General features: G+C 39.2%; 1 protein-coding gene across 4 annotated transcripts in view; it reads right to left on the bottom strand.

Moving 5' to 3' along the window:
• zgc:171740 (uncharacterized protein LOC795694 homolog) overlaps window positions 1–23774 on the bottom strand; it is a 317785-nt gene that overhangs the window by 259278 nt on the left and 34733 nt on the right. For all 4 annotated transcript variants that reach the window (XM_028807153.2, XM_051930794.1, XM_051930793.1 and 1 more), the window contains exon 2: window positions 9222–9407. In XM_028807153.2, the coding sequence (XP_028662986.1) occupies window positions 9222–9398 (177 nt within the window). In that variant the 5' untranslated portion in view covers window positions 9399–9407. The remainder of the gene's footprint in view (window positions 1–9221; window positions 9408–23774) is intronic.

The raw sequence follows: 23774 nt of genomic DNA, 5'->3' as shown, positions 1-23774 counted from the left end.
TAAACACAGGAGCACCGCAGGGCTGTGTGTTTAGCCCCCTCTTGTATTCCTTGTTCACCCACGACTGTGTTGCAAAACATGGCACAAACACCATCATCAAGTTTACAGACGACACAACCATCATAGGCCTTATCACTGACAATGATGAGACAGCCTACAGAGAGGAGGTGCTGGCATTGAGTAATTGGTGCCTGGATAAAAACTTGTCTCTTAACGTCAGCAAAACCAAGGAGATGATCGTGGACTATTGAAAACAGCAAGGCGGGGAACACCAGGCCATCTACATCAGCAGCATAGAAGTTGAAAGGGTTAACAGCTTCATGTTCCTCGGAGTAAACATCGCCGAGGATCTCTCGTGGACCCTTCACATAGACACTGTGGTTAAGAAAGCTCGCCAGCGGCTCTACTTCCTGAGGAGGCTGAAGAAGTTTGGCATGAATGCCAACATCACCTCAAACTTTTACAGGAGTGTGGTCGAGAGTCTGCTGACGGGCTGCATTACCGTCTGGTATGGAAGCTGCTCTGCCAGCAGCCGGAAATCACTACAGAGAGTGGTGAAGGCAGCAGAGAACATCACGGGCAAGAGTCTCGCTGCCATTGAAGAAATTTACCTCCATTGGTGCTTGCGTAAGACAAGCAGCATCATAAAGGAGCACTGCCATCCATCACACCAGCTGTTCTCCTTGTTACCGTCTGGCAGATGATACAGGAGTCTGGCTGCTCGGACTACAAGACTTAAGAACAGTTTTTACCACCAGGCCATTTGACTCCTCAACAGCAACACCTGAACATTTACATACACTTACATTACATCTACATTGCACTACTCACACACAAACTGTACCTGCACACACTCTGAATACTGACTGGAACATGCATCTGCACTTTATGGAATATGCATCTGTACTCATAAAACATTATCTGTGCAATAACTGTCATTTGTACTTGCTGCTCATTCAACTCATATTGCTCTATAACTTCTTTTAAAATGTACATATTTTATTTTATATGGCTTGTCTACTTTTAATTTGTAATTTTTTAAATTATTTTTTAGCTGTATTGGATCTAGGCTGAGTGACTTGTTTTTCTCATCATACACATTTCATTGTATGTTGACCCTGTGTTAACCTACATATGACAAATAAACCTAAACCTAAACCTAGAGTTGGCAAAGGTAGATGAGTTTAAATACTTGGGATCAACAGTACAGAGTAATGGGGACTGTGGAAGAGAGGCGAAAAAGAGAGTGCAGGCAGGGTGGAATGGGTGGAGAAGAGTGTCAGGAGTGATTTGTGACAGACGGGTATCACCAAGAGTGAAAGGGAAGGTCTACAGGATGGTAGTGAGACCAACTATGTTATATGGGTTGGTGACGGTGGCACTGACCAGAAAGGAGGAGCCAGAGCTGGAGGTAGCAGAGTTAAAGATGCTAAGATTTGCACTGGGTGTGACGAGGATGGATAGGATTAGAAATGAGTACATGAGAGGGTCAGCTCAAATTGGACAGTTGGGAGACAAAGTCAGAGAGGCGAGATTGCATTGGTTTGGACATGTGCAGAGGAGAGATGCTGGGTATATTGGGAGAAGGATGCTAAGGATAGAGCTGCCAGGGAAGAGGAAAAGAGTAAGGCCTAAGAGAAGGTTTATGGATGTGGTGAGAGAGGACATGCAGGTGATGGGTGTAACAGAACAAGATGAAGAGGACAGAAAGATATGGAAGAAGATGATCCGCTGTGGCAACCCCTAACGGGAGTAGCCAAAAGAAGAAGATAAAAAAAATTTGAAAGCATGCTAACATTTCTCCCTTTTACCAATTTAAATATTTTATAATTTTTGCTTTTTTTAAAGGCAGCTTTTCTGACATAAAATTTGCATCATGGATAATTCGTATATCTCTCTATTATATAAAATAAATCCTGGGACAAGACAAGACTTTTTCAGAAAGATAATTTCATGTCCCGCAAGATGAAACTTGGTGTCAAGAGATTTAACCATGTCCAGAGTCAGAAATTACAGGCAAAGAGAACAAGACAAAGCAGAACGTCGTAAAGAGGTTCAAAAACGTTGGCACGATACACATGCAGGGCAGGTTAGAGATAATGAAAGTCTCAAAAAAAAAAACATGATAGTAAAGATCGCATTAGCGCAAAAAAATGGAAATTATTCCTTGGTGAAATAACAGAACAGCGAAAAGAAATCAAATATATGGACATGGGTGATCTTACAGAAGTATGTAGATATTGTTCGGATTTAAAATTTAAGTCGGAGACTTGTAGATCGTCTAATTTGTGTTGCCATCAGGGAAAAGTAGTGTTTCTTCCCAATGAAGAGACGTATCTGCAAAAATTAAAAGATTTGTTGTTTGGTGAAAGTGAAATCCTCATACGCGAGCAGCAGAGACGCAAAGTGGCTGGCGCATATCACAGGTTAGGGGGATTGGTGAGCAAAGTCCCCTAGTTCTACAAATTATTTTAGAAATATAATAGTGATATGTGGTGTTTCCATCTATTTGAAACACAACTTAAGTCTTGTGCTGATCTCCTTATAACCAAGTATTCAACCTCGCTTTATTATATACTAGTTGATTACCCAGTGGCTTTGCTCACTGAGTGCAAGGGAAAAAAATATTTTTTTTATTTTACTGTTATTAAACAGTAAAACATTAACATTTTAAGAAGTAAAGATACATTGGGCACTACTGGAGTGGTTTCGGGTAAACTACATTTTAAAGGTGGTATAACACAACAGGTAAGTAGTACTAACAGCAGCTAAAATGTATTTGGATCATCTCTAGGTAGTAGATCCCTTTTGAAAGGCGCTACACGACTGCTGTGGTATAGAAATTACATTTTCTATGTGATCGTCCAAATTTCTGTCTGACAACCTTGCACTATGTGCCTGTGATTTAAGAGAAAAATTATTCTGATAAATGTTGATGCTGCCCTTCCGTGCTTAACGGGCAGAAGTTCCAAACAATTCCTAAGTCCAACACTTTACATGAAGAGGTCTGTACATCTTCTTAGATGTAAACACTCCATCTTCTTAAAATAATTGATCACAAAAGCAACCTTGAATGCTGCGGAGTTTTAGTGACCCAAACTCACCTTAAGGGACAGTAAGTAGTCGTGCGGGCAATTTACAAACAGAGTCCTGCTTTGATGGCGCCAATTAAACTTATTCGCAAAGATTTCCACTCTCCCAGGAGCCGACGGGGCACTTGAATTGTGACAAACAGTGCGAGAAGAGAGGACGCTGCCCGAAACTGCGAAGCTCTCGACCCGGCGGAGAAGCCCGACATTCCGCGATTTCCAGCGTCCACTTTGTTCTAACCACCCCTCGCTGCTGAAGGCGGTCTCGTCTTCACATTGATTACAGCTCAGCGCAGTTAAAAAGTAGAAAGATGCAAACCTGTTTTCCTCATCTCTTCTACTATCAAGTACTGCCAACTAAAAAAAAGTTACAATGTGGTAGTTTCCACAACAGTCACGTGGACGAATAAATAAAACTTCTCGGCATGTTTGTGTTTACTTCTTTTTAATATCAGTAAAATAACTCTCACACAAATAATAACAATTCGTAAAGATATAAAAATGGCGTCCACAAATGAAGTGATTAGTTCCTGTATTATAATATGTTTTGTGGTCATATGTAATTTGCATATTACGTGGTCATACGTAATTTCCGTTTCATACGTAATTTCCGTTTCAAACGCGAAAAGAATTTTATATTATATAAAAATCCTTCTGGGCAAATGTCTTGTGGACAGATTTTTTGGTAAAGCTCATCATTCTACTGTTTACAGAAAACGGAATGAGGCCTACGAAGAAAAGAACACAGTACCTACAGTCAAACATGGTGGAGGTTCTAAGATGTTTTGGGGATGTTTTGCTGCTTCTGGCACTGGATGCCTTGACTGTGTGCAAGGCATCATGAAATCTGAAGACTACCAAAAGATATTGGGGCGCAATGTAGGGCCCAGTGTCAGAAAGCTGGGTCTGCGTCAGAGGTCATGGGTGTTCCAGCAGGACAATGACCCCAAACATACCTCTAAAAGCACTCAGAAATGGTTGAAGACAAAGCGCTGGAGAGTTCTGAAGTGGTCAGCAATGAGTCCGGATCTAAATCCGACTGAACACTTATGGAGAGATCTCAAAATTGCTGTTGGGAGAAGGCGCCCTTCAAATCTGAGAAACCTTGAGCAGTTTTCAAAAGAAGAGTGGTCGTAAATTCCAGTTGACAGGTGTAACAAGCTTGTTGATGGTTATAGGAAGTGCTTGATTTCAGTTATTTTTTCCAAAGGGCATGCAACCAAATATTAAGTTGAGGGTGCCAATAATTTTGTCCAGCCCGGTTTTTGAGTTTTGTGTGAAATGATGTTAGATTTGGCTTTTTTTTCTGTTTTTTTGTGTTGTTCCAATGCACATAAAGGAAATAAACATGTATATACCAAAACATTTGTAATTGCAACAATTTTCTGGGAGAAATGGTGCATTTTCAAGGAAAATTCCAGGGGTGCCGATAATTTCGGCCATGACTGTGTGTATATTTATATATATATATATATATATACAGTAATCCCACACACTAGTTAGAAAGAGAGAGAGAGTCACACTGTACATGACTGGTGGGCACCATGACTGCCTCTGATTCACATTCACCAAGATTACGAAGACTACAGAAAACCTCTGGAAAAGTTGTGATATGTAACATGGCCCTTTAGCAGAAGAAAGTTTTTTTGTTTTTTTTTCAGAGGCATGAAATGACCTGCCTTAAAAATTATCTATATGAACCAGATTAACAGTATGTCCAGCAGAATTTGTAAGCTTAAAAATTATGTCAAAGGGCTTTTGTAGGTCCTCTGGCATGGGCAGTTGCTGAGGAAAACCTGAAGGATAACTTTGTACAGTTTTAGACCCATTACAGGTGTTAGAAAACTTTATATACAGTAATCCCTCGCTATATCGCGCTTCGCCTTTCGCGGCTTCACTCCATCGCGGATTTTATATGTAAGCATATTTAAATATATATCGCGGATTTTTTGCTGGTTAGCGGATTTCTGCGGACAATGGGTCTTTTAATTTCTGGTACATGCTTCCTCAGTTGGTTTGCCCAGTTGATTTCATACAAGGGACACTATTGGCAGATGGCTGGGAAGCTACCCGGCTTACTTTTCTGTCTCTCTTGCGCTGACTTTCTCTGATCCTGACGTAGGGGGATTGAGCAGGGGGGCTGTTCGCACACCTAGACAATAAGGATGCTCGTCTAAAAATGCTGAAAGATTATCTTCACGTTGCTATCTTTTGTGCAGCTGCTTCCTGAAACGACATGCTGCACGGTGCTTCACATACTTAAAAGCTCGAAGGGCACGTATTGATTTTTGCTTGTTTGTTTTTCTCTGTCTCTCTATCTCTCTCTCTTTGTCTGCTCCTGACGGAGGGGGTGTGAGCTGCCGCCTTCAACAGCTTTGTGACGCGGTGCTTCGCATAGTTAAAAGCCAAACAGCCCTATTGATTTGTTTGCTTTCCTCTGTCTTTCTGACAGACTCTGCTCCTGACGCGCACTCCTTTGAAGAAGAAAATATGTTTGAATTCTTTTAATTGTGAGACGGAACTGTCATCTCTGTCTTGTCATGGAGCACAGTTTAAACTTTTGAAAAAGAGACAAATGTTTGTTTGCGGTGTTTGAATAACGTTCCTGTCTCTCTACAACCTCCTGTGTTTCTGCGCAAATCTGTGACCCAAGCATGACAATATAAAAATAACCATATAAACATATGGTTTCTACTTCGCGGATTTTCTTATTTCGCGGGTGGCTCTGGAACGCAACCCCCGCGATGGAGGAGGGATTACTGTATATATATATATATATATATATATACACACAGTATACAGTTTATATATATATATATATATATATATATATATATATATATATATATATATATATATATATATATATATAAAAAGATTAATCATTAGGTTCTCGGTCTCTATAAATTAAGAGACTGAAAGAATTAACTATTTGAGCCCTTTCAGTAGCGAGAAAAGCACTATATAAATGTAAAGAATTATTATTATTATTTACACAGCATTAAGTATAAAACTTATTAAAGATGACTAACAAAACTCTGTATGGTGAACAGGGTGATGTTTTTTGAAACATGGCCTTGGGGTTCAATTATGTCATTATTCAAATGATTATTGGCTGTGTAGAGCTGGTGTGACTGCTTCGCCAACATTCTTTAGTCAAACATTCATGGTCTATGTAAAACTGGTTTGTCCAATCAACATATGGGTGCTGTTAGCCACTGACAGTCAGCAAGATTAAGTGCTGTTTTTTCTATAATAAAGGTGGCATGGTGGTAAGCTCTACTACCTCATAGCTTCAGGTTCGAAGATTCGATTCTTGGCTTGGTCATATTGCTTATGTGGAGCTTATCTGTTTTTTGTTTGTTTGTTTGTTTTTCCCCTCCCACATCCCAAAGGCAGGCCTATTAAGACTAATCTGTGACTCACTATAAGTGCCAGTCCATCACAGGGCATACCTCAACACTGGCTCCTGTCATGTGCCTAGTGTGGCCAGGATAGGCACTAGCGTCCTTCAACCCCGAAAGAACCCCTGATCAGCAGGCTACAACACGGATAGAGGGATTTTCTATGATGATGAAATAAAAAAATACACATTGCACTATCTAGCTTTTCCAGCTTTAGTTGATGATCGGTGGTAACTCAAAAGACTGAACTGTATTAATTTTTTGCAGGGAAAATTTTGTGTGTGGTGTAGTGCTAAGGCTTTGGACTTCAAATCCTGAGGTTGTGGGTTCAAATCCCACTCCTGACATTGTGTGACTGTGAGCAAGTCATTTGACCTGCCTGTGCTCCAATAGGAAAAACAAAAAATGAAATGTAACCAATTGTATCATAAATGTTATAAGTCGTTTTGAATAAAGGCATCAGCCAAAGATGTACATGTAAATGTAAATGACCTGCATCCAAATTACTTAATCTCAAGAAAACTATGACAGCCTACAGACTCATTTAGGATATCTAAAAAATAATTTGCAATAAAAAAAAACTTTCCAAAGGTACTAATAAACATGACAAAAATAATGAGCTTGCGTCTATAATGTGTGGTACTAAGTATTCAACTGCAAAGAAAATAGTGAGTTATAAATTTTACATAGAAGCTGAATTACAAATAATTAAGAATCATTATAAAAATGGCAGCAGTTTTGAGGTTTTGAAATATGTTGTTTATGGAAGTCAATATTTTACTTCCTCCCTCAGGCTTCAATGCGTCATTCAGATATTCAACTTAAACAAAAGTTGCACATCAGGGAATGGACATTAGTGCACTGATTTCTCGTAAATGTTTTAAACCATTTGTTATTCATGTTATTAACCCAAATTAACAATTTCCGTCTGCTTACCACATGTGTGAGTGTGGCACGTAATGCTGCCCAGGGGGGAGGCTGCTCTACTGTAAGGCAACGCCTGCTATTCTCAAAAGTCTGTGCCTGTGTCTTATTAACAGCCATGAAAAAGCAGACCCTGATGCAGGAATAAGTGATTAGATGGTACTTAAGGAAATTCAGGGAATGAAAATAGATTTCTCACTACTGTAGCGCAATAAAATTGTTATCACTGTCACATTTTAGTAGAGTTTTAACTTTAATATTCAAAGGCTTAAAACTGCATAGTAGGAGTATAAGAGATTGAACCATATGCAGGGTGCCAGATCATTGTTAGGGCCACTCATGCCACTCTCATGCTTACACAAGGCCAAATTGGATTTATCTGTTTAATAAAACCTGCAAAACTGACAACCCAGCCACAGATAATTCCTATACTTGTTTACTAAAGAACATCTGGCTGCGAACACCTGTCTTTTAGGTGACATATTAAAATGGAAAAATACACAAAAAATGATTAACTGAACAATCAATTGATTCATTGTACAATCCAATACTGTCAGCACAGTCCCAAAAAACAGAATGCAAAGTATGAAGCATCCACAAAATGTTTTCCAAAATAGTCAATATTAACTCAGGAGTCTAATAAAAACAGTTTTGAAATAAAAGCTTCCAGAAATAAAGAAAAATCATTGTCTGTTTCACCTGATATGAATACCCAAGCAAAATCAGAAAGGGTCATGGCACTTTACCTTCATCTACTTGGCAAAGCAGATGGATGCTGTTATGAAACCCGGTGAAACTCTCACCCTCCCCAACAATAATATTAGCAAGCAGTATAAGTCAAACAGGACAGACAAGAGTGTACATTCAAACTGTAACAGTTAGTTAAAGGACCATAGTATTTCCCAGTGTGCATCATCACAAGAACAGAAACTCGTTTTCCACACACGCCTGCCAAGGAACAGCTACCATAACACTGGGCAATAAAGCTGCAGACGTTATGTTTAGAAGGCACCACAATGACAACAATGCACAAGCTGAATGACAAAACTTAACATAATTTATTAATGCATTTACGGGAAAAAAAATGCAGCAACATGATTTAGACATAAATGACAATGTAATTATTGAAACATATGTAAATGATAACAATATAATTTATGGTTTAAGACAAATTATATTTGTCTGCAAAATCTTAAGACTTAAACATTGTCACCAAAATAATATTTAAATACCTTGGAAAAATATAAAAATGCCAATTAAAGAAGCAATAAGAAACCAGACCCCTAGGTGTAGATTTTTAAATTAAGAGTACACCAGTGAGCAACCACCAATAATCCACACTGAACCATATCAGCTCCACTCATCATCAGAAAGTTGGAGCTCAAAAAACTGAATATCGACCAATAGGTTGTGGTTCAACGACTAAACAAGAGAGCACCTATTGACCATTCCACTGCTTTACATGTTCATTTAAATTACCCAAAGCTCATTGGCTTTCAAACATTTGTGTTTTACATGTTCTAAATGCTCTCTGCATATGCTGCTGCCTTGGACCCCCTACTATCTAAGATTACACCATCGTCCCAAAATGGCCTTTTAAAGAGGTTGGGTTGATATTTGGGTATCAAGGCTGCAGCACTAACCTCTATAAAGGAAGCACAGACTCCAGCAATTAGCTCACCCTGGCAGAAGGCATTTTAAAAGTTTAACTAATGTTCTACGGTTCCATTAACCTTCCTAAATTTCAGAAATTCATAATATCAGTACAGCAAGCCCTTAAGACACTCAAGCACAGCGTTTTTACCTTCTTAAAGAAAGGATCAAACCTCCTTCCACAGGTTTTACAGGTGGGTTCCGGGGCAGGGGATGAAGGATATGCATTGTAGCCAGAGTTAGTGTATGCCTCACGCTGGCTGTTTCCATTCCTCTCATCTTCAGATTGGGTGTCCAGACATAGCCAGTTACAGCATGAGGCCCACATTATCAGTGTCTAAAAACATAGAAAACAAGCAAAATTGATAAAAGTGAAAAATTATTGTTTTCAAAAAGTAGTGTAACAATTTTGACTGTGCTTAGTGTTTTCAAAGTGTAGACTTGTATAGAATATACACAATAATATCAAAGGGTTAGAACACTTTTTCTTATCATCTTATGTGCATTTCATACACTGCATCATTTTTTTTTCCAACAATCAAGTTTTATGTAAAATAGAAAGGCATAGATGATGGTGCAAAAAAAATAACTGTCCACTTTAACCCCTTGTAAAGATAATTTAAAGATAACTCCAATTATAAATACTTGCATGAAATATCACTATGGCACGGAGACTGAAATGGATGGAACCTCAAAGGAAGTCCAAACAAACACAATATAAGACGTATGTTACATTCTAGCCATTCCTTGTACCTGATTAATGCAATTCAGGGTTACAGTGTGCTGGCAGAAATGAGCATAAAAAAATACAATTGGAGTTTGTATTAAAGAAAGCTTAGACAAGAGAATAAAGAATTAAACAAATGGATGATGCACTATTGGCTATCCACTTGCAATATAAATTTTATTTTTACTAGTTACTGTGGACAACAACTTGCCTGAAGAAGGGGCCTGGGCCACCTCAAAGCCTGCATATTGTAATCTGTTCAGTTAGCCAATAAAAGGTGTAATTTTGCTTCACTTCTTATTTTTGGTTACAATATTTTCAAAATGAAAAATTAAATAACAAATTGTGATATGGCTAACTGTACTACTTTGGTATGTATTTCCATCACATTCAGAACCATAGCTATATAGCCACATATCTTTTTCTATGGTAAGCATGCTATCTGGAAAGAGTTAAAAAATACCTGGAAAGAGTAAGATATTTTTGGATGAAGTATTCATATAAATTGTCCCTAACCAACATTACAGAATTTGTTGTGTTACAATATGTTGGCATTTTTCCTTGCAGAAAATCCAGGACTCTGTATAACCCATATGAAAGGAGGCTTATGTAGTATACTCTGCCAGCCAGTCCTTTGCTATATCATTACTTGAGTCATTAAATAGTTTTGTCCCAAAATATGTCTGAAAGAAGGAAAAAGCTCACCATACATTGATACTGGTAGGGTGAAACTGTGGAAATTCAGAAGGGCTGAAAGCAGTCATAATACTCTTTTGCATTTTTAGTGAGCCGCTTTTAATGTACACACATTTAGATTTGCATTTCAAAGTGCAAATAATTTATAATGGACAAATACTTCGTGCCAGCTGAAAATTTGCATTCTCCAACTTGCTTAATATAGTTTTTAAACCTACGATTTAGTATTATTATTTTAATCCTAACTGAATGCCAAAATGGATGTATAGTATGTTCCCCTTTTGGATCTGAGTGATAATCACAGAGCGCACTGTTCCTGGCAGCCGTTTTCAAAGTCCTAGTGCAACAACACCTGTACTGAAACACACAGCAGATTCAAGCAAAGTTAACTACAACCAATGACTGTCCATTACTGATTCAAGAGTTACTGTACTTGCATTTGATCCTGACCACTTTAACATTTCTAAATTACCCATTGGAATTAATAAAAGTTTAGCTAATTTATTTATTTTTTTACATTTTCACGGTAGCTCAATCCTTGCCATACGCATGTTCTCTGCTCGGTTTTGCAAACTGGTGGCACTCAGCGTCAATGCAGTGCTTTTGTTCCAGTGTGGTTTCCCTTTCTTTTTTAGATCCTCATCCTTGATGCGGCTTTATCAAATACACTGAAATTAACTGCATATTGTTTATTAGTTTAAGGCATCTGATTGTAATTAACCTGTAACAATATAATGGTTCATGGAATGGCTAAACTATTCCAAATACCATAGCTGCTTTAGTGTTGTTACTCTCAAGTATTTATCCCACTGTATCTGAGTGTGGAATCACAGCTGTACAGCAGCTGATCGGAAAGAGAATTATCGGTATACAGCATTAAGCACACGCTGCCTCAGCCATGCGCACATTCGATTGAACTGCTCTCATACGACAAACGCTTCAGAGCCTTTTGGACATCGCGGTTCAGAAACAGTTTCATCCCAAGAACTATAAATGCACTCAATCAGTCCATCAAGTGCTCCTTGTAGAACGCTTTGTACTTATGAGTACAGTTACCTCACTGTAAACTTGCAATACAGTTATAATGTTGCACAACCTGAGCCACTTTATAAAGCGCGTATTTACATATGATGACAACATCATTTTTAAGATGAAATGCAGCAAAATATGTTTATTACATTATACAGATAAAATGTTAACATCATTTAAATAATCTATATTGTTAATAATTAAACATTTGAGGACACGGTGTCGCAGCATAGGGATTGTTCCTGCCTCGTGCTGTATGCTTGCTGGGACTGGCGTGACCCTAGATGAATAGATGGATAGATTAATTAAACATGTACTATGAAGATATTTCAATGTTCCTTAAAAGTTTTGAAGAATCAGCGTTCTAAGCTCACAGATGGCTTAACGTTTATTACAGAGCTGATTGTGTGGCGATTGGGTATTTGGAGAAAGAAAAGGAAGGACAGGAATTGGGGCTTAGTACGTTTGAAAGAGACAGTACTGCTGCAGTAAATTATTTCATCAAAGGTCGCGCACGACGCAGCAAGCATCTTGCAGGAGGCAGGAACAATCTGTGGACAGGGCGCCAGCTCATCACTATCACTGCGCCACCATGTTCCCATGTTTAATAACATGCTTTAATTCCTATCATCATGAAAATGATAACAAGTATACATCTCAGTAAATTATTCTGAAAGCTCTAATATCACAAATGTAATGGATTCTGTGTCCTGTCGGAGGAAGAGAAAGCCCGTTTAAGAATCACATAGTGGTTCACACACATAAAGCACATAGAAGAACAAATACAAAACAAAGCATTTAACATGCTACTTTAGTTACAATGGTATTTGAGAAACTAACAAATTAAAGATTTTAAGATGAAGTTTATGATGCTCTACTTTAATGATAAAATAAACTACGTGATTAAAGTGGAAATTTCGAGATTAAAGTTCCATGCTTTTTTCCCCCACTGTGTCCCTATTTTTTTTTCTTTTCTCTGTACCCTAATAAGCTTCCATATGACTCTCAGACGGTGGGCTACGACTCGCCTTTTCACACTGACTTTGATATCTGACAACTTCTTTTTTATTTCGGGCACTATGCGACTTTGTGAACTTGAACTTTACAGTTTCTCCAACACTCTATGTCACTCGATCAACTTCCTTTTGTTGTTTAAACTACTGTTTAAACCAACAAATAGTACATTTTTTCCTTGCCTCCACTTGGTATTCGCTGAAATTCTTCTATTTTTCCCCGTGATTTTGCCAATTTTCTTTTCACAGAATGCTGAGCTTAAGAGCTATTTATACTGATTTGCATATTCAAAGAGGCGTAATTCTGGGAGGAGTTGGGGAGTGGCAGCAGGTGCGTGCACGTGCGTTACTTTTCACGCAGACCAGGATTTATGTAGCGGAAGAACGTGGAAATTGGCGAACACACAGATTCATACATCTGGATTTCTTGTGCGTACGCACATTTCCGCTTTTGTCCGCACGCCATGTTTTATTGTGAATTCTACGCACGCCGTTATACATGAGGCCCCAGATGATTACTTACATTGCATGAACATTTCTGATCACAGTTAATTTACTAAGAGAATGCATTCATTTTATATTCAAACAGACTTTTACCAAAATGTGCTGTACCACTGAGTAAATGATGTGTACCATGTATACCTCGGTAGTGAAACTGCTACGTAATAATGTAATCGGGGATGGTTTTGCATGTCTTTATGTGATTGAATTATTGTTCTATTCCACTTTGCCACTTATGACAATCCATACCTGTATGTGAGAAACAAGCAATGAACACATTTCAATGATTTTGTTCTAAGTTGAAACCTTTGTTAATAGAGCCCCCCTGAGATTATGCTGGATAAATATACTACTTTACTGCAAACCAGTTTCAATTTTTTTCCCCTAAGTTTTCCCTGCCAAAGTAACTGTGCTGTTGACCGATATCTGATTTTTAAGGACATCATATTGATGTTTTGTACTCCCTTCATTCAAACAATCCTGTGGACAAATTTCCACTCTTTGCTAATGTTATTTACTAGTGCTTGAACAACATAGACTGACAGTTTTGAGAATAGTGAAAGGATCAAATAAAGGATCACCAAACACCCACAGTCTGTGTCTATGTCAAGTAACTCACTATAGTAACCTTTACCAAATAAAAATTATTATAGTAATCAAGGTGACTCTAGCATACATCTGGCTATTAGGCACTTCACACCCCTGCTGCCTGAGATATCTGTGTAACAAACTGCATCAACAGTCGCAAAAAGCAACAAATACTCAACAGGCATGGAGTGATACAAATTCCTGAAGCTTCTGATACTAGATGACAACATTGGAACTAATCAGACTCTGCTAAAAAAGAAAAATAAAAAGAAGCAGCATTCTAGCTTTCTTGTCACCTAACATATTTGTGATTTTGATCCAGTACAACCATCAGCAGATCAAGCATGATGCAACAAAGAAAGCAGAAACAGAAGGATGTAACGTGGCCACAAAAGACACAGGAGTTGCTATGTAAATGTTCAAAAACACGACAACATAGGCATCTGTGGGGGAGAGGGGGACAAAAGAGATCACTTGTGACCCTGGAAAATCAAGTTAGATTTTATTTCAGTGTTTCTGGTTACACAGTAATGGATTTGGGATGGAATTAATGAGGCAAAACTATAAATTATTTTGCATTTTCAGCTTTCTTGCTGTTCTTCAAATGTTTCAAGTTCCATGTAAATTAGTACTTAGATCTAATAGGCTGGGGTCATATTACACAACTTCAAGTCTTAGAATCCCCTTACCTTACAGGGTGTCATTCAGATTATAAAACTAGGAATAGAAATAACAGAATTCACAAGTCCCTCATGACTTTTCAGCACAGTCTCAAACAGAACCTGATCACAATAGAGTCTGCAAAGAGAAGTTGTCTTTAATCCAGTGTATTGGAGTATCTGTTCATTGGTGGTGGCTACAACATCACAATACAGCAGCCTATCACGGATTTGTCTGCATCACTTAACTTTACCTGAATTTGGCCAAAGCAATGTGGTTAGGATATTGGAGTAGCATTCTTAATTAAAGAGGCCCAAATTTTCTTTGAACGCTGTTTAAGTATAAAATTAAGAGAAACAGAAACATTAGTTTGCAGCTACTTTGTAATACATTCATCATGCATGACTATAAAGTTAGCAAGCTTACTATATGTTAGGCTTTAAATGCTGTACAAGTCTTGTGATTAAGTTGCATTAGTGGAGAGATTAACATGCATGTCTCTATAAAACCCCTTTCACATAAGTTTTATTCATAACTACATTTTCCAGGGAGGGCTATATACAAAAACGTGACTCAAAATTCCAGGAAAGCTGATCCGATGTTGCAATGGACTGCAAGTTGGAAAAGGGGAATCTGCCAGCACTGCTTGGATATTCACTTAGCATTGTGAAAAAAAACACACAGAAGCGCAGAAGCTCTCTCACTCTGTGTGCGTTGCTTCTAAAAATTTCCATTTTATAATCAAGCAACTAGATATAATTTGGGGTTATTTCTATTACAGTATTTTCATGTCAACCAAAAAAATATATATACTGTGTATATATATATATATATATATATATATATATATATATATATATATATATATATATATAAAAGGCAAATACCACTGACTCACTCATCACGAAATCACCGAACCATGAGGACTTGGGACTTGAAATTTGGAATGTAGGTTACCCTTGGCCCATAGGTGCTCGCTAAGAAACGGTTTTAAAAGTTTTGTGGTCCAAGCGCATTCTGTCTGTATGTCTGTCAGCTTTTCACGAGAAAATTACTTACCGGATTTAGATCTGGTTGTTTTCTATACAGTATTCCCTCGCTACTTCGTGGTTCACTTTTCACGGATTCACGACTTCGCGGGTTTTTAAATACAAGTAATTGCCCGCCTATCGCGGAAGTTATGTTCCAGACCCATCAGCAACAGGAGAAAATCCGCGATATAGAAAGACCATATAAATAAACATTTTTATAGTTTAAGCCTTAAAATACCCATCCCACATGCTTTAAACACATGTAAACTTATAAAACACACTTTGTTAACACATATGATATGTGGATGTCGGGCTAAGGATATGAGTAACATCTCACTATTATAAAACATTTTAACTTCACGCAAGACAAGACAGTGAGACAGGAAAATAGGTGATGTACACCTAAAAGCCTGATTGTACAGGCTTGTAAATTATTGACACGCAGAGCGACAAGCAGCACAAAGCCAGCACAAAGTCCACTTCTCCTTAGCGTTCATTCAGCTCCCTACCCCCTTGACAATGCGAAGTGGCAGGAGCGTGCACCTCCGGGGAGGGGGGATTGAGCGAACATGCGTTCAGCCCTCACACCACCCCATTACTCCTCCTCCTTCCGAACTCGCAGAGCGACAAACAGGCATTTTGGCAGAAGCAGCACAAAGTCCATTTCTGCTCTGCTGAGAGTTCAGCTGCCCCCCTTCACAAAGCGAGTGCAGACACATTGACGTCTGATCGCTGCGTGCAGTGTGCAGTGTTGGTCTGCGGTGTTTAAGAATGCAGAAAGTGTTTAAGAGCATAGGAAGTGTTTATAAGAGTGTGGGAAAGGTTAACAAGAGAGTGAGAAAGGTTTATAAGAGTGTGGGAAGGGTTTATAAAGCCTTAAAATATGTATAAATAATAAAATAAATATAGGTCGCTACTTCGCGGATTTTCACCTATTGCGGGGGGCTCTGGAACCTAACCCCCGCGATAGATGAGGGATTACTGTAATTTGCTTGAACTTTCCAGTTGATTTTGTGTCTTCTCTCATTAGGCTAAGTACTATACAGTAATCCCTCCTCCATCGTGGGGGTTGCGTTCCAGACCCCCCGCGAAAGGTGAAAATCCGCAAAGTAGAAACCATATGTTTATATGGTTATTTTTATATTGTCATGCTTGGGTCACAGATTTGCACAAAAACACAGGAGGTTATAGAGAGACAGGAACGTTATTCAAACACTGCAAACAAACATTTGTCTCTTTTTCAAAAGTTTAAACTGTGCTCCATGACAAGACAGAGATGACAGTTCCGTCTCACAATTAAAAGAATGCAAACATATGTTCCTCTTCAAAGGAGTGCGCATCAGGAGCAGAGTCTGTCAGAAAGAGAGAAAAAAGCAGACAAATCAATAGGGCTGTTTGGCTTTTAAGTATGCGAAGCACCGCGGCACAAAGCTGTTGAAGGCGGCAGCTCACACCCCCTCCGTCAGGAGCAGAGAGAGAGAGAGAGACAGAGACAGAGAAAAACAAACATCAAAAATCAATGCCCTTCGAGCTTTTAAGTATGCGAAGCAACGTGCAGCATGTCGCTTCACGAAGCAGCTGCACAGAAGGGAGCAACATGAAGATAATCTTTCAGCATTTTCAGACGAGCGTCCCTATCGTCTAGGTGTGCGAACAGCCCCCCTGCTCAATCCCCCTACGTCAGGATCAGAGAATGTCAGCGCAAGAGAGAGAGAAAAGTAAGTTGGGTAGCTTCTCAGCCATCTGCCAATAGCGTCCCTTGTATGAAATCAACTGGGCAAACCAACTGAGGAAGCATGTACCAGAAATTAAAAGACCCATTGTCCGCAGAAATCCGCGAACCAGCAAAAAATCCGCGATATATATTTAAATATGCTTACATATAAAATCCGCGATGGAGTGAAGCCGCGAAAGGCGAAGCGCGATATAGCGAAGGATTACTGTAGTTCACTTGTGGTACCAATTTATTTATGTAAATCCAAGAGAGTGGCTGTGGGGCCTTCCTCATTCATTCGTCAGCCTCTGTTCGAGTTGGTCTACGTCTCGCCACATGTTGGAGTGCACCTTGCCATCCGCTTAGGTAGCGATACCTGTTTGTTCAACAGACATTATCATCTACAGGTTGTTAAGGAGTAACATTTTGATGTTTTTGAGAGAGAGAGAGATCAGAGCTCCATGTGTTTTAGAGGGTAGCTGCTGATTGCCACAGATATCACGGCCATGTGCTTTTCTCCCCACATGGGGAACACACTCCCATTAGAGCTGAACATGACCAGATATAGTGCCAACGTCTATTGATTTTTAAAGTTTGTCCTGTTTCATTACTATGTGGGCGCAGCCATGGGGTACAGCTATCTACAGTACTGTGCAAAAGTTTTAGACAGGTGTGAAAAAATGCTGTAAACAAAGAATGCTTTCAGAAATATAAATAATGATTGTTTATTGTTATCAACTTACAAAATGCAAAGTGAGCGAACAAAAGAAAAATCTAAATCAAATCAATATTTGGTGTTACTACCTTTTGCCTTCAAACCAGCATCAATTCTTAAAGGTACACTTGCACAAAGTCAGAGATTTTGTAGGATTATAGTCAGGTGTTTGATCAACCAATTATACCAAACAGGCGCTAATGATCATCAATGTCACACGTAGGTTGAAACTAACTAAGTGGTTAGTTCTCCAAGATGTTTGGAACAACCTACCAACCGAGTTCCTTCAAAAACTGTGTGAAAGTGTACCTAGAAGTGTACCTAGGTGATGTATATATTCCGCGAATAACATTAGACACCAAAGGAGTCGTGATATGCCATTCGTATTAAAAATGTTTACAGTTTACCGTGAGAATAGCTTTTGTTATGACAATTAACAAATCACAAGGACAACCATTAGAAAACGTCAGATTGTTTATTACAGAAACAGAAACAATATTCACTCACGGGCGATTATACGTTGCGTTGTCACAATGTATCTCCAAAAATGGATTCAAAATTCTATGCGATCTTGAAGAAAAGGTAATTCCAAATACTGTATTGTTTTTAATAAACCTTTAAAGTAAAAAGTGCAACTAATGAAACTGAAACAATTTCAAAGAAAAAAAAAAAAGCTTATAAAATTGTATATCCGATTAACCAAACAGTGGCACGGTGGCAAACTGGGTAGCACTGCTGCCTCGCAGTTAGGACACCTGGGTTCGCTTCCCTGGTCCTGCCTACGTGGAGTGTGCATGTTCTCCCCGTGTCTGCGTGGCTTTCCTCCGGGTGCTTCTTCCCACAGTCCAAAGACATGCAGGTTGGGTGGATTGACGATTCTAAATTGTCCCTAGTGTGTGCTTGGTGTGTGTGTGCGAGGCCTGCAATGGGCTAGCACCCTGCCCAGGGTTTGTTTCCTGCCTTGCGCCCTGTGTTGGCTGGGATTGGCTCCAGCAGACCTCAGTGGCCCTGTAGTTAGGATATAGCAGGTTGGATGATGGATGGATGGATTAACACAAATACAGGGGTTGGCGAACGAAGCGAGCAGGGGGCAGTATATATATATATATATATATATATATATATATATACACTGTATATATATTATAGTGGCACGCGGCTGGGGGTAGTACCCAGCCAGGACGCCCAAGAGGACCGGAGGAGGGCTCACGCCCCCTCCAGACCATGAGGGGGCGACCGCCCTGGTTGCTTTGGGGGGCACGTGTGCAGAGCTTTGAAGCTCAAACCTGTAGGGGCCCGTGGTCACTGCCAGAGGGCGCCCGGATGCCTTGGCAGCCCTGGACCTCAGCACTTCCGCCACACCAGGAAGTGCTGGGGGGAAGAGAAACAGAGACACCCGGAGTGCTTCCGGGGATACAGCCGGCACGTGGAAGATTGCCGGAGCACACCTGGAGCACATCCGGGGGATAATAAAAGGGCTTGGTGGAGGCATCCTGAAGAGAAGAAAGGTAGAGAGTGTGAGAGACCTGGACTTTGGGGAAGTCTTGGGGGTTTGTTGTGTGTGCACTTATTGACATTTGTAAATAGAACTGTAAATAAACGTGTGGTGGTGAATTTACCATGTCTACCTGTCTGTGTCCGGGGCTCGTTCCACAATATATATATATATATATATATAAATAAAAGAGTCCATGTATGTATGTATGTATGTATGTATGTATGTAATTATGTTCCAGCATCACTTCCGAATGGCTGGAGCAATTTTCATGAAACTTGGTACACATTTCTTATTGGTCAACTAAAAATACTGCAGGGTGAACTCAACCCTAACCCACCCCCTTCTGGGTAGGGTGGGGGGTGATCTTGCGCTCTTGTATTGTATGCACATTATCATTCAGTTGACACTTGGAATGACCACCAGAGGGCGAACTGGAGGTGACTGCCAGCATTCTTTATGATTGAGCAGCACCGCACCCCTGTTGCTTTTGAAATTAAATAGAGTTGGCCGGTTCAGAGCATCAACTGGATGATAACATACATACAAGACCGCAAGACAAACACAATAGTGAGTCTTTTTATTTTGAAAGTTGTGCTTTTTTAATTATATTTTTCACAAACAATTGAAAAAAAAAACCAAAACTTTATTTTCCTCCCGGCAATGCTGGGTATTTCAGCTAGTGTATGATATAAGCGCAATTCTCTTTCCTATTTATTACTGTTGCTCTCTATCAATATTTACTTTATTGTTCACAGAAAATTCTGCTTTACTACTAAAACACTAGTCTAACATTCAAATTCTTTTTGTGAAACTAGCAAAATGATACAGAGCTAATCAAAATTATGCTTTCTCATGTGAATAAATTAGGGAGCTATATTAACACGTTCCTTTTTTTTTAATCTGAAGTATTCTTGTTTTTCCATGCTTGTTGGTTGTCTCAAAGTAAACTAAACAACCCGGTAAATAAACATCAAAAGCATTCCACTGCCTTCTCCTTTCCGGCACACCAAGATATTTTCAGATGTGACACATCTAGAGAAGACAGCCAAATGTTAGCCTTCATACAAAGTGATTTCAGTTTTCATAGTAATGCCTTCCAGCTCATTAGCTAAACTTTCTTCTTGCACTCTTAACAAATGAAGTACAACTGACTGAACACTTTCAGTTTGTGAGTGGAGGTGTGTGCCTGATTATACTCAGTGATGGAATGACATTCCATTCAGGGTACCTTGTACATTGGCTAAAAACAGTTAACGCCTGGCTCCTAGTTATAATCTACTAGGTAAAGAAAGTTCACGAAAAAAACAAAAAGTGGACGGATGAAGCTGAGGGTGAAAAATGAAAAATCTAAGTTTGAAACCTCCTCCTAGGTTTGAAACTTTGTAAAATTTTGAAGTTTTGGCGAACTACACTGATGGGGAAAAAGAAATGTAACATTCATTGCCTTAGTGAAATCAAAACCTGGATGGAGCAGAACTCTTTAAAATTAAATTGCAATAAAACTGAACTCCTGCAAATTGGGACTAAAATGCAACTTAATAAAATGAGCTCCTTCCCAGTCTATCTTGGCGGTGATCTCATCAGACCTGCCTCTACTGTAAAGAATCTTGGTGTCATTTTTGATTCCTCCCTCTCTTATTCCGCCCACATAAATCACATTAAGAAACTTTCTTACTTTCACCTCCGTAACATATCCCGTGTTCGCTCCTTCCTCTCCTTTTCTAATGCTGAGAAACTTGTCCATGCTTTTATCACATCCCACATCGATTATTGTAATTCCATACTGGCAGGTGCCCCTTCTAATCTTATATCACAGCTCCAGCTTATTCAAAACTCAGCTGCAAGAGTCCTTACTCGAACCAGCAGCAGCGAGCACATAACACCCCATCCTGCTCCGTCTTCACTGGCTCCCTGTGTCTTACAGAATCAAATATAAAATCCTACGACTAACCTACAAAGCCTTAAATAACCTCGTGCCAAACTACATCAGTGACCTTCTCCATCACTATGTGCCTGCCTGCCCATTAAGGTCCTCTGATTCTGGCAATATTGTTGTACCCCACACTAATGTACACTCCATGAGTTACAAGGCCTTCAGCTGTATAGCGCCCAGACTCTGGAATGACCTCCCGAAATTAATCAGGTCAGCTGACTCCATGAATTCTTTTAAAAAACAACTCAAAACTCATCTGTTCAGGAAGGCTTTTAGCTCTACTTGACTTTATTACCCTTCTCTCAGTTTACTTCTCTGTCAAGATGCTCATGTAACCTGTGTGTGTGTGCTAGACCATCAATTATGTTGTCTTTTTTTTTTTTCCTCTGAATTCACTGTCGTAATCTTCTTTATTTATTTATCTAGTTTGTACAATGCTATACACTGTATACCCTACTGTTCTTTCTTATATTCTGTAAGTGCCTTGAGCATGGGAAAGGTGCTATATAAATAAAATAATAATAAATAATAATAATTATTTGCATTTTATATAGCGCTTTTCTCACTACTCAAAGCACTCAGCAATTGCAGGTTAAGGGCCCAACAGAGCAAAGTTCCTTATTTAGTAATACAAGTAGAACATTTAATAAGCAAATGAAAATAACAGGAAAATACAACAGTGCAAGAAAAAATACAACAGGAGAACACTAAGACCTGTGAATATTAACAAGTCGTCTTGCCATGCTTCAGTATGCCTCTTGCAGCCTCAACTGCTAGACACCTTTGACACACAAAGCCAATAAGCCTCTAAATCTTCACGTGCTACAGAAGGACCCGATGACGTTACTGGCCACTGGTGAGAAGAAGGTCACATTCAAGGCATTTGAAATGCGTTCTGTGTAGAGCAGCCAGGCCACATCAGCATTTGCACACCAGCATTCGCGTTTCAAAGCGCGGCCTTGCCTTGTCCTGGTGTAGGTCATGTAGAAAGTGTGAAAGGAGGGCTTCTTATAGGTTGGCTTGCTCTGTGCCCAGAGGCATAAGGGAGCCTTTCTCTCTTTGTCCCATCACTGATTCGAATATTGTGTCTGCCCACAGTTTCAGCATCAGTACAGTGCTAGCTTTGAAATAATTTCTCCAATGAGCCACTCTGTTGTGTTGGTCACACTCCATTGTGGTCACTTGTGAATGGTTGCATTTTGGACTGTCACTTGTACGGATGGTCTGCTGAAACTCTGCCTGCTATCAGGGTACAGTGTAGCTTCTGCATACATAGTGTCTGGCAACTCCAGGACATGACATTCTTGCTACTGGTGGCATTCACTGCATTATGTAATGTGCAGAAAAATAATGGAGTGTGGCCTTTGTCTTTGCCTTAAGCAGGCATTGTTCCACCTGCAACATTTAATGGGCTTTGGTGTGTTTGGCAATGCCTCACACCACAAACTCTATTGCTACTAAACAAAATGATTACATTTTGTGAAAGCACAACAGCTTCTTCATTCTGAAAAACATTGCATTTCTTGTTTCATCAGTGTATATATATTTTAAGTACTAAGCTTTCAGAAGCCAAAAATTAAAAACTGAAATATTGTTTTATTGTTGGTCTTCAGTAGACTCCATCTTTTGTGTCTGTTTAAGCAACAGCCTATAGTTGGAGTTGGAAATAATTAGCAAAGGTCAGATAGAAATGATCTTCCATATATGCACACCAGATGGAGGTCTCATAATAAACCAACTGCAAAATATTATATTTTTATAATCCATATCAAATAAAGTTGTTATGACAAAAAAATAAAAACCAATAACCGTAAAAATGTCTGCCATGTCTCAATAATGTTGTCTTTATGCCTCTTGAGGAATAAAAATTAACAAGGCTGGACTTGGAAGAATTTGATTAAGACATTTTTTATCTGTTTTGTCCTAGCTTGCCAACAGCCAACATCAATTTAAAAAAAATCATTTAAAAACTTGTCATATTAAAAAAATTTATATGAAACTTGCTGTATATTTTTTTTCTGAATACAATCATGGAAATTGTTCTTCATACAGTATCTGCCTAATGTGAAAAGAGAAAAATTAAGCTTATATCGAACCAGATTTGGATGGGAGTGTCAGTCCATCATTGGGAATAAACAAACCTACATTTATTTCTACCAGGCAATTTAGTGTAGTCGATTCCTCTTAAATGCACATCTTTAGAATGTGGGAGAAAATCCTGTGTGGCCGTGGAGAGAATGTGCACACTCTACACAGACCAAGACAGGGCATCCAAAGTGACCTCAGTTTCCTAGTGCTGTGTGGTAGCAGTGCTGTGCTAACCACAATGTTTAATTCCTTACTGTGCACTGCGCTGCAAAAATATTACATCACTCAGTCATTTACAAATAGCTAGGGACTAAACAAAAGACCGTGGGAATAAGTGAGAGCACATAATTCTAAAAACAACAGCAGAAACAAAAAAATGCAAGCATATTCCTACTAAATCGATGAGCAATATACTCATCATGCACTTTGGCAGTACTCCCTCTCTGAGGCCAGGTATTTGGGATTCAAGTTCCCCGCTCTGACCCTTTTACTAGCCATTTCATAGGTTGGC

Source organism: Erpetoichthys calabaricus, chromosome 8, assembly GCF_900747795.2.
Source record: "Erpetoichthys calabaricus chromosome 8, fErpCal1.3, whole genome shotgun sequence".
Classification (NCBI taxonomy): Eukaryota; Metazoa; Chordata; class Cladistia; order Polypteriformes; family Polypteridae; genus Erpetoichthys; species Erpetoichthys calabaricus.
The sequence above is the reverse complement of the archived record's forward strand: the minus strand, read 5'-3'. Positions and strand labels throughout refer to the sequence as shown.